Source organism: Lolium perenne, chromosome 7 (assembly GCF_019359855.2).
Source record: "Lolium perenne isolate Kyuss_39 chromosome 7, Kyuss_2.0, whole genome shotgun sequence".
Taxonomy (NCBI): Eukaryota; Viridiplantae; Streptophyta; class Magnoliopsida; order Poales; family Poaceae; genus Lolium; species Lolium perenne.
Genome location: NC_067250.2, coordinates 317,429,425 through 317,444,828, shown reverse-complemented (window position 1 = coordinate 317,444,828; position 15,404 = coordinate 317,429,425). Strand labels below are relative to the sequence as shown.

The 15,404-nt window shown below is 44.3% G+C and overlaps 1 protein-coding gene across 8 annotated transcripts; it reads left to right on the top strand.

Annotated features, from left to right (window-relative positions):
* The first annotated feature begins 474 nt into the window (after window positions 1-474).
* Window positions 475-10,420, top strand: LOC127317352 (two-component response regulator ORR24). 8 transcript variants are annotated; one of them, XM_051347908.2, is made up of 10 exons: window positions 476-1,231; window positions 1,333-1,440; window positions 1,674-1,914; window positions 4,703-5,627; window positions 5,750-5,907; window positions 6,015-6,170; window positions 7,814-8,182; window positions 8,288-8,364; window positions 8,656-9,930; window positions 10,034-10,420. In XM_051347908.2, exons 5-10 carry the CDS (start codon window positions 5,760-5,762, stop codon window positions 10,058-10,060), a joined length of 2,052 nt encoding a protein of 683 aa, XP_051203868.1. In that variant the 5' UTR covers window positions 476-1,231; window positions 1,333-1,440; window positions 1,674-1,914; window positions 4,703-5,627; window positions 5,750-5,759; the 3' UTR covers window positions 10,061-10,420. The 8 variants fall into 8 exon arrangements, with proteins under 8 accessions (XP_051203874.1, XP_051203868.1, XP_051203872.1 ...); XM_051347912.2 differs by having other exon boundaries at window positions 476-1,440; window positions 1,674-1,732; window positions 1,768-1,914; XM_051347906.2 differs by having other exon boundaries at window positions 476-1,440; window positions 4,703-4,797; window positions 4,908-5,627.
* The last annotated feature ends 4,984 nt before the right edge of the window (window positions 10,421-15,404 follow it).

The following is a 15,404-nucleotide window of genomic DNA, read 5'->3' as shown; positions in this document are numbered from 1 at the left end:
CGATTTTCTCTGGATTTTGGGATGAACCTAGCTATCGGCTGTGAGAGCGAGGCAGTGAACTCGGAGCTGCTTCGGAGGCAAGTGGTGGAAGGAGATGCCCGCGCGACGCGTGGAGGAACCCCCCCTCTCCGCCCTGGCCCGCCATGGATGGGAATCGAGGTGATCGCGCCATGAACGGTGCCGCGGGTCGGACGTGCACCGGAATCGCCTAGAAATCGCGAGAGGAGACATTCTCAGGGACATTTTTTTTACTTTTGATATACCTCTGATGTGGAACCGTATACGTGAGCGTCTACATCTATAATGTGTTTCGCAAAATAAAAAGTTTTTTTATCTGTACTGTGTTTCGCAAATAATTTTTTTTTTCTTTACTATGGCTTTCTAGATACAATTCCTGACGACGCAATGCTTTACAGATTAACTAACTATAATTAAATGAATTATTGATTGCAACATGGAATGTCGTGTGTGCATAGACCGTAGAGAAGAAGGGTCAAAGCTCTGCTCTAGCTTCGTTGTGAAGAGCAAAATCCCTGATTTGTGAGCAATGGGGCGCTGCCGCCGGTCGGGATTGAGCATCCTGTGTTCTCCGCCGCTGCCGCCGTTTCCTCGGCCTCCCGCGCCGGCGCGGCCGCCCGCTGGTCCCTTCTTGCTCCGCTACCCGACCATCTTCCGCCTCTTCCCACCAGCTCCAGGCTCCAGCCCCCTCGCGCCCTCCCTCTCCACTCTCTGTCGGGCTCACCCACGCGCTCGCCGCCCTGCGCTGCGCAGGGTAGACGACCTCGGGCCTACCCTCGCCGCCACCCGGACCTCTTCGCATTCGGGCACGCGCTCCAGCTGGTCGACCCCCCACGACGCTTCCTCTGCCGCTCCGCCCTGGTGCCTGGTGCCCAGACCGACCGCCTCATCGACCGCCTCCGGAGGTTCCCGCACCTCCCTCCTCCGCGCACATCGGGACTACCTCCGGCCTGCGGCTCCACAGCCTGCCCGGGGTCTCCCCGTTCGATCCATTGGGTGAAGACGTGAGCACGGAGATGGCGGAGCAGCGTGCCTGCGCGCGCGGTGGTGCTGGCGATGACGGTGGAGAAGCGGACGCTGGTGGACCACCTCACGCACTTCGCCAAGGGACTTCGGGGTGCCCAACGGGCTGCTGATGGTGCGGCACCCTGAGCTGTTCTACTGAGCATCAAGGGCGTGCGGCATTCGGTGTTCCTAGTGGAGGCGGAATGTGGTGAGCGATGGAGGTGGGATTGAGGGGTAAAAGGGCTGGTTGACAGTGGTAATGAGCATGATGTTTGATGAAGAGTGTCTATCTGCTACAATTTTACCCAGGCTGTTGATGAGTACCAGGAAGGAATTGGTCCAACTGCATTCTCCTCAGCATCTACAGTAGCCACAAGTATTAGTAATTGGGAGCTTAATTTGATTCTGAAGATGAAGGTATGCTCTTGTTACTTGTGACTCTAGCCCATTAAATTGTAGCAACTTTCACCTTTGGATGTCTGACTTCTAGCCAGCCTAGCTTGTACCGACCGGCCTGATTAAGAACGATAAATATGAAACCTGTATATAAAATTTGCCATCACCACAAGCAAACATGCCTGTTTCTTGTTACAGTCTGGTTCCTCACAATGTTGTCCTCTAGTAATTTTCTCATTTTCCTTCCTTATAAGCCATGCTTCTTCCCGCTCCGCGTCATCGTCTCAATGAGTCCGTGTCCGTGGACGAAGAGGTGCTGAGCGGCTGGAAGAGCAAGTCGAAGGGGAGGAGCTCGGTTTTGCTGGCATGTATGACGATGGGGCATCAGTGCTGGTTGGGATTCAGCACTTGGCGTCGCTGGTTCTGTCAGTGAGCTCATGGACAAAGAAAAGCTAAGCTGCAGCAAGCGCACGGAAGCTAGTCTGCTGTCAACTGGTATGTTCCTCTCCCCCTAAGCTAGTAGAAACAAAACTTCCTTTACATGTGCCAGCTGATTGCATCAATTAGCTCTAAATTCCCTTTCTTGATCTGAAGAATCGTGATGTTGTGCAGTCATTTTCAGCTTTATTGATATACTGAGTTTTATTCTCTGTGTTCATGTGAATAGGATAAAATTGGAAAAAAATTCAAAAAAAAACCAAACTTACAGAAAGCATGTCCTTTTATTAAGTACTCCCTTTGTTCCTGTTAAATCGACGCTAGCTCGCGGAGGTGTCCTGTTGAATAGCTAATTAGCTCGCGTCAATTAAAACGGACTGGAGGGAAAACTAAGTAAGCTTCAGCGTAGCGGGAAGCCGCGCCCGTGGTGGCCTTTTTTATATGATTGTTTAAAAATGCACTAAATATTCAAATCTGAGCGTTTGTTCTGAATGTTTGAAATATTTGTTGAATATTATGCTTTCCTTGCTATTAAATGTAGGACATTAGTACTTGAATGACGGAAGCAAAATATGTCTGTAGTTTTGACATAGAAGTAAACAAACACTGACTATAGCCCAACCGGACACAGATACTTCTAATACACACACATGTACCTATGCCTGAATGTGGCAAGGAAACTACAAAGGTTGAATTAAGTTGAATACGGTAGTATACTTCAGTACAATTTATGCAGGGTGGAGAATGGTGTTGGTATTAAATATTAATATGAACTTGCACTATTCTATGCAAAACTGGGCCACTTATTTCATATGTCGGCCCTCCTTTTTGCTGTTAGTTCACTTCAAGAAACTATTCTTGAACCTCCAATATAAGACTGTCTCGATAGGCCCAGTGCAACCTAACCATGTTGTTACTCTTGCATAAAACTACTGAAGAAAATGTCCCATGGAGTCATTGCCCCCCCCCCCCCCCGCCCCAATTTACCACCTGCAATGTCTGGTTGAAATTACTGGATCAGTTGCCAACCAAATGACTTGGAAGAAGATAAATATCACAGATTCGGAAGTCTCACATTAGATATATATAAGTCAGATGATGGCATGTTAGCCAACAGGCTATAGCCATTGAATTATCCAACAATCTGTGTACTCCATGATGAGAACAAAGTGCTGAACCTAGTCGTACATTTATACGTAAGAAAGTTGCAATATCTACATATATTGTTTAGCTTCATGCTAATATGGTGCTCTCTAGGCTTCCGCTGGCTTGTATTTTGTTTGTTCTAAGAAATGTCGTCAACATTGGTGAAATAGAGGTGAAAGCAAAACACTAAGCCGGCTAGAAAAGAGTGTTTTGGTTAAAATGGTAGCCTAAATTGTTCTGTGGTTATATTGCAAACAGATCTATGAAGAATACAGAGCACATCTTGCCATCCTGCTGAAGTAGTGCCCTGTATACCAAATGCCATACCTTGCATCTTTTAAGTGAACGCATTGGTTATTGATTCATCTTTGACTGGAAAAGAAAACATAGAGATTTTCTGTTAGTCTCCATTAATTACCTCGATATTCTTGAGCCAGCCACATGCATACATCAACAGGAAAAACCAAAATGTCGTTTTAATGCTCACAGCCAACATCAGTTAGACTTGTAAACGCATGCCGTACATCTATTGCAACAAAAAGAAAGGTCAGCTCATGATACAGTACCACGAAGGCAAAATGCGCGCTGGGAAGGTACCTTTATGTATATTGCGATATTACTTTCATAAGTAAAAAAACACTTTCATAATTCTGCATCGGGGCTTGAACCTTGGCTTACACACATAACCCATCAGATGTGTAGCATCCAGCTCAACACATTTTTCTGTATCTTCCAGACCTTCGGGAAGAGCTCCCGGGAAGATATGACATTGAGCTCTTCCTTGAGATGGTTCAAACTAATAGCAAAGTAAAACATGAACATCAAAATAGTCGATAAAATATTATTGCATTCTAAACATGTAAATAAGCACCATCGGCAACATTGTCATGACTCTCTTTTGTAGACCAATTCCCCTTCTCCATTTAGGCATAAACACAAACAGCTGCAAGGCACATGTGCTACTCCTACACAGAACACGACCGTAGAAAAAAATAGAGAGATAGGTGGGAATAAATAGCTGCAACACCGAGATCTCATTTTCCTTTGCATCGTCATCCTCGGTGGGGCTATGTACCCTTCCTCCAGGTGCTCCCCCACTGACCACCTATCTGTGTCCTACCATCATCAGCACCCCGTCCACCTTCCTCACGGGTGCCAACCTCATTCCGCATCTTCCGCACTCGCGCCGTCGCCTCAGCTCCCGGTGTCTGCGCCGTCCCTTGGATCATGCTCACCATGCATCACATCAGTTCATGCTGCCGCTTGGTCTAGGTTGGGTCACCGCTGCAAGATAAACATGGGGAGAGAAAGTATAAAACAACCTCAATGTCTCTCTCTCTCTCCGAGATGCTGGCCATACAACGTATATTCAATATTTGGCAGTGTTTTACTAGAAGGTCATATGAATTCTATGGACCCACCATATTCTGAACCAATGAAAACAAGGCACCAACCGAGAGCATATGCCGTCTGGAGCAACATCGCATTTTCTAGTGGTGTTTTGCTCCGTACGGAGTTTTTGTCGTTTCTCCTTTTTCATGCGCTACGTTGACTTCATGCAATCATTTATATCTCTGGGTATGCCGTGGCACGTACCGTTTAGTTAAGGAAGATTGGATCGATCATTTACCAATACAATTTATCTGATTCACCTGAAAACCCAACTTGGGAATTAAGACAATATATCTCTTCATTTTAGCTTATGTCTTGGCAATTTGCCCGGCCAGCAGTCAATTAGTCAGAACTAAAAGATAATGGGTTCCAACTGTTCGTTGCATCTTGCTTGGCCTGAAGGTATGGATTTGAAACATGTCCATTATCTTCTATTTGGGAAGAAATTTTCTACAAAACATTTGTTTGGTAAGCTTATGAACTTTTACTGTTGACTTGGCAATTTTCTACAGATGGTTTGTTACAGGGAAGCACTTACGCAATGACGTGGAGGTCAGGTGGAGCAAATATGGCCTAAAATTCACTGGAGGTGAAATTATTTGCGCCAACCAAAAAAAAAAGGGGGCGTAAGTCTTAGGCTCTTAGCACTAGATTTCATGCCTCCTAAACACTAGCTAAAAAAACGAAGGGGCAAGCCTTACCAAAAGACCGTAAAACAAAAAAGGTAGGTGTAATTTAATTAGGCCCACTTAGGGGTGTTAATTCTCCGCATTGATGATGGTAGATTGGAGGAAGGTCTGACCGTCTCTCTCTACGAACAGGAGCCCTCCGTTCTTCCTCAAAAAAAAAAAAAAAAAAATACAGGAGCCCTCCGTTGCAACGGGTGATCTCACTGCCGCTCCCAATTTTTGGTTTGATGCGAGAAACCAGCAGCCGTGCCCGAGGTTTTCGGTGCCCCTAACGCAAACGGACACCAGATGTTGACGCTGGTGATAGAAATTGAATAGTAACGCTACAAAGTAGAAATTATGGAGTAGAAGATTGGCGGCGGCACGGGGCGCGCGAGCGTGCGCCTTCCCTCTCGGGGACCGCAGTCCCAGCGTGACCTCCCGAGCCCCCGGCCCTATAAATTGCGCTCCCCGCACGTCCTGCAGTCCACCGTGCTCTCTGCTTTCTCTCCAGTAAACTGTTCTTCCTGCAACGAGGCAGCCATCAGAGGAAGGTTGGAAAAGGTAGGGGTTTTAGGGGCGATTTGTGTGGTGTTCTTGGGGTTTCTCTGGGATCTTGGGTGTTGTTTCCTTTTATGTGTTTGATTGATTATGGGTGCTGTTTCATTGTATATTATGTTTGTTAGACTGGAAGGCATGGCCAGCGGTGACCGAAGGCATGGAAAGGAACCGGCAGCGCTGGAGGAGGACAACTTCCCGGAGGGGCTGCACGTGCTCGCCGTCGACGACAACCGCGTCTGCCTCAGGGTCCTGGAGGCTGCTCTGCGCCAGTGCAAATACAAGCGTGAGCGCTCTCGATCTGCCTCCTCCTCTCCTTTTACCCTAACCCATTAGAACCAGTCGAAGCTAGGAGTAATCCTTGCCATGCTTGTTTCCTTGGGTTTGATGCAGCAACGGGGGTGATGGACGGGAGGACGGCGCTGAAGCTGCTGAGGGAGAAAGGGGAGGATCACTTCGACCTGGTGATCACTGACGTGCACATGCCGGACATGGACGGCTTCCAGCTCCTCGAGCTCATCGGCCTCGAGATGGATCTGCCAGTCATCAGTATAATTAATCTCTCTCTTGCACTGTCCAGCTTTGCCAGCGAGTGTTTTACTTTTTATGTCGGTTGACATTGCTAGCTCACGGTCATTAAGAACGTTTATAGTCCTCGCCCGCATGGGGTTGGCAATATTTCCATATATGGTACTAGTACATGCATTGAGTGGTGTAGAAGCACGTGTGTATATGTGTTGTTGCACAAACACACCCCCTAGTTTTGGTAGGGAAAATCAAACGATTTTTTTTTCCGAAATGGGGACATAACCCCAACCTAAGCATCGATCGATTGATACATATGCAACATTTTATTAACTTATTATCAAACGAAAGCATCGTGTTTATCGACCCAGAGCAGTGCGGTCCCATCTAATGCATCATTTTTATCGACATGTAGCAATACAGTCCCATCTAGCCATTCGTCTTGTAGTTTGGATGGCTAACAGGGAACCAAGCAGAGGTCGATCGACACATGGGTTAGATGGTGGCGGGACCGGCTATAGTGGTGGTTCATGATGGTGGGGTGGTAGAAGGCACGACAGTCGACAGGCGAGGAGTTGGCGATAATGGTTAGTGTTAGGAGTACGGGAGGTGGTGGCCGATATGAGGACCCTCCCGAACAAGATTAGGATCCCAGTCTTTTGGAAAGAATCCAATTTTAGCCCAAACCAATTTGGTCCCATCTAACCGAGTCAGATCCGACGGCCAGTAGAGCGGAGGTGAAGCGACACATGAGTTACGTGGGGGAGGGGGTACCGGTTCATGCGGTCGTGTGGTGCAAGATATGTAATTCTAGATAATTTGCCTGTCTTAATTTTATACCTAATCCATGAACTATGCAATTTTATATCATACGTACAAAAATCGAAATAAATAGATACATGTGGTATCAGTTACTAATGATGGGTCTTCCAATAATTAATTGTTAAAGTCTCCGCTTCAACTAAGTTTACATTCATGCTTAAAAAGGAGACAGTTTTTATACCTCACGTGACATCAGTTGATGGTCTTTAAACCTATTTACTCTGAGAATAGAATATAAAGTAGGAGTACCACTTTTATGTAGATGTATTGACTGGATCTACCATGTGGATATGGCATATAAATTTGCAGTTCCATCAATTTTAAAGAAAATTTAACTAAAACACATATTTATTCGTCTAAGTTTTAATAATCAAACTGTATGCCATGCAGTTAATCATACAAAACCTGAAATTTTAGATGACCGCTTTACATGAATAAGAAAATTGCTTGGGATGATAGCTACTACCTAATAGGTTAGGAGGGAAAAGGTGGTCAATACCAGTATTTGATCGTTCATCAATAATTAGAAGTTATGAACATGGTGTGATGGTTTCTATATATGCATTGTGTTATGGTTACTTCTTTGCCCCTTATTTCTGATTCTTTCTGTTGGGTATGTAAACTTTACCCCATTTATTTTTCTTTGAAGCATGCATCAAACTGACCGTTGTCGTGATGTAGTTTTTCCCATCATGTGTAACATATTTGCTTCTCCAATTCCGTGGTCATTACAAATATTAAACTCAAATATCTGATCTGGAACCATTACGATAATTTAATTTCAAGTTTTATAGTTTTAAAATTTCCAAAGTCCAAAGCTAAGTTTCGGGCCATATGTCACGCAGTGCTATCTGTAAATGGAGAAAAGGCAACCATGTACAGGGGGATACGACATGGGGCCTGTGACTATATTGTGAAACCCGCGGACATAAAGGAGACCAGAAACATATGGCAGCATGTTGTAAGGAAAAACCACGTCGCTGTGATCCACAACAGCAGTGACAGTGATGATGCTGATCAGAGGGTGGCACGACCAGTGATTGCCAAGGGTGGCGCAAAGAGTAAGAAGTGCTCAAAGAAGAAGAGAAATGATGGAGAAGGCTCTGATGACAATAGGGGAAGAAGGCGGAACACCTGGAAGAAACCAAGGGTGTCATGGACCGGTGAGCTGCACAACAGGTTCCTGGAAGTTGTCAACCGACTCGGCATCGACAGTAAGATCTCACAATTTTTTTCATTGCTTATTTCCCCCCAAAAAAATTGTTTACGGTTCTTGGATTTATTTTAAGTAACAAGATGTTATGATTACCTAAATGCAGGGGCGGTTCCAAAGGCGATATTACAAATGATGAATGTCCATAACCTTAGTAGGGAGAACGTTGCAAGCCATTTGCAGGTTTAACTTCTGTATATCCTTATGCTTCACTGATATGCTTCTGTTCATATTATTTATAGGCTAAAAAAACCGCTTGTTAGTGCAATCTTTAGTGATGCATTCATGCATCTTTTAGATGCGTGTAAGAAAAATATGCTTCCTTTGTGAAAATGTGAGACATATCTGAAACATTGTGTAGGGCTTTTGAAACAATGTAACACCATCATATCTTTCTGCTTCGCACATGCCTTCCATTTCTTTCCCATGAGCATGAATCTCATATATGTTCTTTCACATATATTTTCATTTCAGAAATATCGCTTGTTTCTGAAGAGGGTCACCGATGACCCCATGAAGCCTAATCATATGGGTGATTCTTCTGAAAGCAGGCGAAATGCCTCGTACATGGGCATGAGTCACCAGGGAGTCCCGCCATCGTCAGCCCTTTGTCCCTGTGGTTCTCACAATATCTACGCAGCTCCTCCATCAATATTAGGACCTTACGGTCTGTCTATTCAGCCCAGGAACTGGGCCACGGGCACAGTCGACAATGGTGGCCTCATGCCTGACACAGGAAGCCGCCACGCTTCGGGTCCTCCTGTCGGCCCATTTGCAAACACATCAGATCAGCCAATGCAGGATGCATTTCCTCGTATCCATTTCCGTTCTGGCAAATCCTACCAGAGCGTCCTGCGTCAGAAACTGATGGAGGTGAACACAAGCGTGGTGCCTTCCTCCCATCCTGGCACCTCCTCCGTCGCAGCAGAAATGCCAAATGGTGGGCAGTTAGAATCTGCAAACCAGTTCCCGGTGCAGCCTCGAGAACAGATCAGCCATTTCTCCGGTCCGATGGGCATGGGACCTTCTGCGATGGGCACGCATGGCAACACCCAGCTCTCGTACCTTGCTGGGAACTGTAGCAATCCATGGCAGAATAATGTGGTGCCATCAAGTTTTGCTGGTTCTATGGTTGGAGCACCTCTCCTCCCATCATCACAGGTGAACGTCATACTCCCCCAGATCAACCAGACAATCTTTGCACCCTCATCTAGCGAGATGGCCGTGTTTCAGAATGAGCAGCAGAATCAGATGGCAGGGACCAACATCAACAACACCACATCAGTGGGTGTCTACAGTGAGCAGATGACGCCATTATTCAACATGGCAAGCAACGCAGCCCCAATGGAGATGACCAGTGCCAACTTCTCACCGATGAATCAGATGATGGTCAATGGGGGAAGCACCAGCTCTCCATCGCCTAACCTTCAGGCGGGCAACCCTGTCGCGCCGCCGGCTCAGATGGCTAATGGTGGTGGAAGCAGCAGCTCCGCATTGCCTGGCCATCTGGACAGCTCTGTTGCGCCGCCGGCTCAGATGGTTAATGGTGGTAGAAGCAGCAGCTCTGCATTGCCTGGCCATCTGGGCAGCTCTGTCACGCTGCAGACTCAGATGCTTAATGGAGGGGAGGGTGCATCTGGCATTCTACCTGTGCAAGATGATCCAGCTGGGCAGCAAGCTTCTGATGATCAGCCAACCTACAACACTTCTAACTTCCTGAAGGATATTTTTCCCAGCATGGCTAGTCAGGTAACAACCTTTCTCATTCACTCTGCCTACTTTTCAGGCTCTGCATATGAATTTGCTAAGCATGTCAGGTGTATCTGAATCTGAACTTCTTTTCTTGCTGCAGGATTTCAATCCAGATGCTGTTTGGTGAAGAATATTAGTCCCTTTGTTCGCCCCACCTGCGCCAGAGATGTCTCCGCATTTTGTGCAGGCCAGATGCTGATCATCAGCCCATGATTCTTGCACATTGTATCTGCGGAGTTGTGCGAAAAAATGCCGAATTGTAGTAGGTAGTTAGAAGCAGGGTGTGGGCTTCTACTTTACTTCAGATTTGTTTTAAATTAGTCCTTGTGTTTGAAGGATCATAAAATAACTTCATGTTGCCGATGTCGAAGAGGACGTGTGGAATAATTGGCTATACGCATCGTCGATGCAGAGCCCCGGTTGTAATAAGACTTCCATATTCTAGAATGGAAATAAGTTTATGTTATATCATATGGAACCATTTTCATGTACTTGTTGTCAGTGCAATGCTGCATTGCTGCCTCTATTCCTGAGATTCCCTGCAAATAAAAACATGACCAGCATTGCACCCGCACATCAGTTTCAAAAGTGACTGTTCAAGTTTTATAATTTCTGATGTTGGGTGACCGAAGCTACTGAATTTGCAGCTGCACTAATGTGTTATCTTAATTTTCTGTTTATCACCCTGTAAATCACAAGAAAATCTTTGTATTTTGTATGTAGCCAAATACCTGATAGTAATTTGAAAGAAATGATTATAAATGTTTACTGTAGTTAACGTCTTATCTGAATGAATGAAACTACTTTCATCAACATGAATAATTGAGATGGTAATTCTTCTAATCTTACCCGCCTCGACTCCACGGGTCGCGCATCCCGTTGGAGAAGATGATGTTGCTCCCAAACCTCTTGAGAACTTGATAAATTTTCTGCCAACAGTAGCACAGTACCAGGTGAGCACTTGCAGACTGCAGCCCAACAATTGTTGGTACTGACGGTTCATATCTCATCATCAGTATAATACTAAATCCCAAAGAATACTTACCGTGCCACCATACTCGGTAGTGATCCAGTGATCCCTCGGCCCAACTCCGTAGCTCTCAACACATTCCTCGGACCTCTCCTCGTAACTGAAGCCGGATGGCGGGAACATGCTCTTGCTTGACACGTTTATCGGCATGATCATATCGGTGCAGGCCTGCACACAATTTGTTTTAGAAAACACATATATGATATTGTCAGAGTTTCAGTGATATAAGTACATGTAGCATGGATGCCCCCAAGCACCATAGCCATCTCTAGTTTGGTACCCATAGTTGAGTACTCACTCCGACCAATAACCAATAGCGGGATCTGGAGATCCATAATGGCTCCCACATATTCAACGATGACTTTAGTGATCGAATGAACCATTCACATACGATACCAATTCCCTTTGTCACGCGATATTTTACTTGTCCGAGGTTTGATCATCGGTATCACTCTATACCTTGTTCAACCTCGTCTCCTGACAAGTACTCTTTACTCGTACCGTGGTATGTGGTCTCTTATGAACTTATTCATATGCTTGCAAGACATTAGACGACATTCCACCGAGAGGGCCCAGAGTATATCTATCCGTCATCGGGATGGACAAATCCCACTGTTGATCCATATGCCTCAACTCATACTTTCCGGATACTTAATCCCACCTTTATAACCACCCATTTACGCAGTGGCGTTTGGTGTAATCAAAGTACCTTTTCGGTATAAGTGATTTACATGATCTCATGGTCATAAGGACTAGGTAACTATGTATCGAAAGCTTATAGCAAATAACTTAATGACGTGATCTTATGCTACGCTTAAATGGGTGTGTCCATTACATCATTCATACAATGATATAACCTTGTTATTAATAACATCCAATGTTCATGATTATGAAACTAATCATCCATTAATCAACAAGCTAGTTAAGAGGCATACTAGGGACTCTTTGTTGTTTACATATCACACATGTATCAATGTTTCGGTTAATACAATTATAGCATGGTATATAAACATTTATCATAAACATAAAGATATATAATAACCACTTTAATTATTGCCTCTTGGGCATATCTCCTTCAGTCTCCCACTTGCACTAGAGTCAATAATCTAGATTACATTGTAATATACCTAACACCCATGGCATTCTGGTGTTGGTCATGCTTTGCCCTAGGGAGAGCTTTAGTCAACGGATCTGCTACATTCAGATCAGTGTGTACTTTGCAAATCTTTACTTCTCCATCTTCGATGTACTCGCGAATCGAGTGGTAACGCAGCTTGATATGCTTCAGCCTCTTGTGTGACCTTGATTCTTGTGCATTGGCGATGGCACCCATGTTATCACAGTAAATGATTAATGGGTCCAATGCACTAGGAACCACACTGAGCTCTACAATGAACCTCTTCATCCATACCGCTTCTGATGAAGCCTCTGAAGCCGCTATGTACTCTGATTCTGTTGAAGACTTCGCCACCGTGCACTGCTTCGAGCTCGCTCAGCTTACTGCAGCACCATTCAATATAAACACGTACCCAGACTGTGACTTAGAGTCATCAGGATCAGTGTTCCAACTTGCATCGGTGTAACCGCTTACAACGAGCTCTTGGTCACCTCCATAACAAAGAAACATATCCTTAGTTCTTTTCAAGTACTTCAGGATATTCTTGACCGCTGTCCAGTGTTCCATTCCTGGATCACTTTGATATCTGCTAGTCAAACTAACAGCATGCGCTATATCCGGTCTAGTACATAGCATGGCATACATGATAGATCCTACTGCCGAGGCATAGGGGATATTACTCATCCTTTCTCTTTCTTCTGCCGTAGCCGGTCCTTGAGTCTTACTCAAGACCTTGCCTGGTAACATAGGTAAGAACCTTTTCTTACTTTCGTCCATTCTAAACTTCTTTAGAATCTTGTCCAGATATGTACTCTGTGATAGCCCTATTAGGCGTCTTGATCTATCTCTATAAATCTTGATGCCTAATATATACGATGCTTCACCAAGGTCTTTCATTGAAAAACTATTATTCAAATAACCTTTTACACTGCTTAATAGTTCTATATCATTCCCAATCAATAATATGTCATCTACATATAATATCAGGAATGCTACAGAGCTCCCACTCACTTTCTTGTAAATACAGGCCTCTCCATGACACTGTATAAACCCGAAGTCTTTGATCACCTTATCAAAGCGTCGGTTCCAACTTCTTGATGCTTGCTTCAGTCCATAGATTGAACGCTGAAGTTTGCATACTTTGTCAGCATTTTTAGGATCGACAAAACCTTTGGGTTGTACCATATACAACTCTTCCTCAATGTCTCCATTAAGGAACGCCGTTTTGACATCCATCTGCCAAATCTCATAATCGAAAAATGCAGCTATTGCTAACAAAATCCTCACAGATTTTAGCTTCGCTACAGGTGAGAAAGTCTCATCGTAGTCAACTCCTTGAATTTGTCGGAAACCCTTTGCGACAAGTCGAGCTTTATAGACAGTAATATTACCATCAGCATCTGTTTTTCTCTTGAAGATCCATTTATTTTCGACAGCCTTTCGGCTATCAGGTAAGTCTACCAAAGTCCATACTTTGTTATCATACATGGATCCCATTTCGGATTTCATGGCTTCTTGCCATTTGTTGGAATCTGGACTCATCATCGCTTCTTCATACGTCGCAGGGTCCTCATCATTGTTATCCACAATCATGACATTTAGACAAGGATCATACCAATCAGGAGTGGCACGTTACCTTGTCGATCTGCGAGGTTCAGTAGTTTCCTCGTTCGAAGTTTCATGATCATTACCATTAGCTTCCTCTGTTGCCGGTGTAGGCGGTACAGGTACAACTTCCGGTACTGCGCTACTCTGATCAACGAGTATAGATTCATCAATCTCATCGAGTTCTACTTTTCTTCCAGTCACTTCTTTAGTGAGAAATTCTTTCTCAAGAAAGGTTCCGTTCTTAGCAACAAAGATTTTGCCTTCGGATTTGTGATAGAAAGTGTACCCTATAGTTTCCTTAGGGTATCCTATGAAGACGCATTTCTCCGCTTTGGGTTCTAGCTTGTCCGGTTGTAACTTCTTTACATAGGCTTCGCAACCCCAAACTTTCAGGAACGACAGCTTAGGTTTCTTATTAAACCATAATTCATACGGTGTCGTTTCTACGGATTTTGATGGTGCTCTATTTAAAGTGAATGCGGTTGTCTTTAATGCATAACTCCAAAATGATAACGACAAATCAGTAAGAGACATCATAGAACGAACCATATCTAAGAGAGTTCGATTAAGACGTTCGGACACACCGTTTCGTTGTGGTGTTCCCGGCGGTGTCAATTGTGAAAGTATTCCGCATTTCTTTAAATGCATGCCAAACTCATAACTCAGATATTCACCTCCACGATCAGATCGTAGAAATTTAATCTTCTTGTTACGTTGATTTTCTACTTCACTTTGGAATTCCTTAAACTTCTCGAAAGTTTCGGATTTATGTTTCATGAAATAGATATACCCATATCTACTCAGATCATCTGTGAAGGTTAGAACATAACGATAACCACCGCGCGATGCTACGCTCATTGGTCCGCACACATCGGTATGTATGATTTCCAATAAGTCAGTAGCTCGCTCCATCATACCAGAAAATGGAGTCTTAGTCATTTTTCCCATTAGACATGCTTCGCATCTATCAAGTGACTCAAAGTAAAGTGATTCAAGTAATCCATCGGTATGGAGTTTCTTCATGCGTTTCACTCCAATATGACCAAGACGACAGTGCCACATATAAGTAGACTTATCATTCAATTTAATTCGCTTAGCATCAATTTTATGTATATGCGTATCACTACTATCGAGATCTAACAGAAATAAGCCATTCTTTTCAGGCGCTCGACCATAAAAGATATTATTCATAAAAATAGAACAACCATTATTCTCAGACTTGAATGAATAACCGTCTTGCATTAAACAAGATCCAGATATAATGTTCATGCTCAACGCGGGTACAAAATAACAATTATTTAGGCTTAAAACTAATCCCGAAGGTAGATGTAGAGGAAGTGTACCGACAGCGATCACATCGACTGTGGATCCGTTTCCAACGCGCATCGTCACTTCATCTTTCAGTAGTCTTCGTTTATTCTTTAGTTCCTGTTTCGAGTTACAAATATGAGCAACCGAACCAAAGATCAAATACCCGTGTACTAGAACGAGAACCAGTGAGATAAACATCTATAACATGTATATCAGATATACCTTCTTTCTTTTTCTTGACAAGGCCGCTCTTCAGATCAGCCGATACTTGGAGCAATTACGCTTCCGGTGTCCCTTCTCCTTGCGATAATAGCACTCAAGATCGTGCTTAGGACCATTCTTAGGTTTCATAGGAGGCGTGGCAGCTTTCTTGCCACCCTTCTTGAATTTTCCCTTAGACTTGCC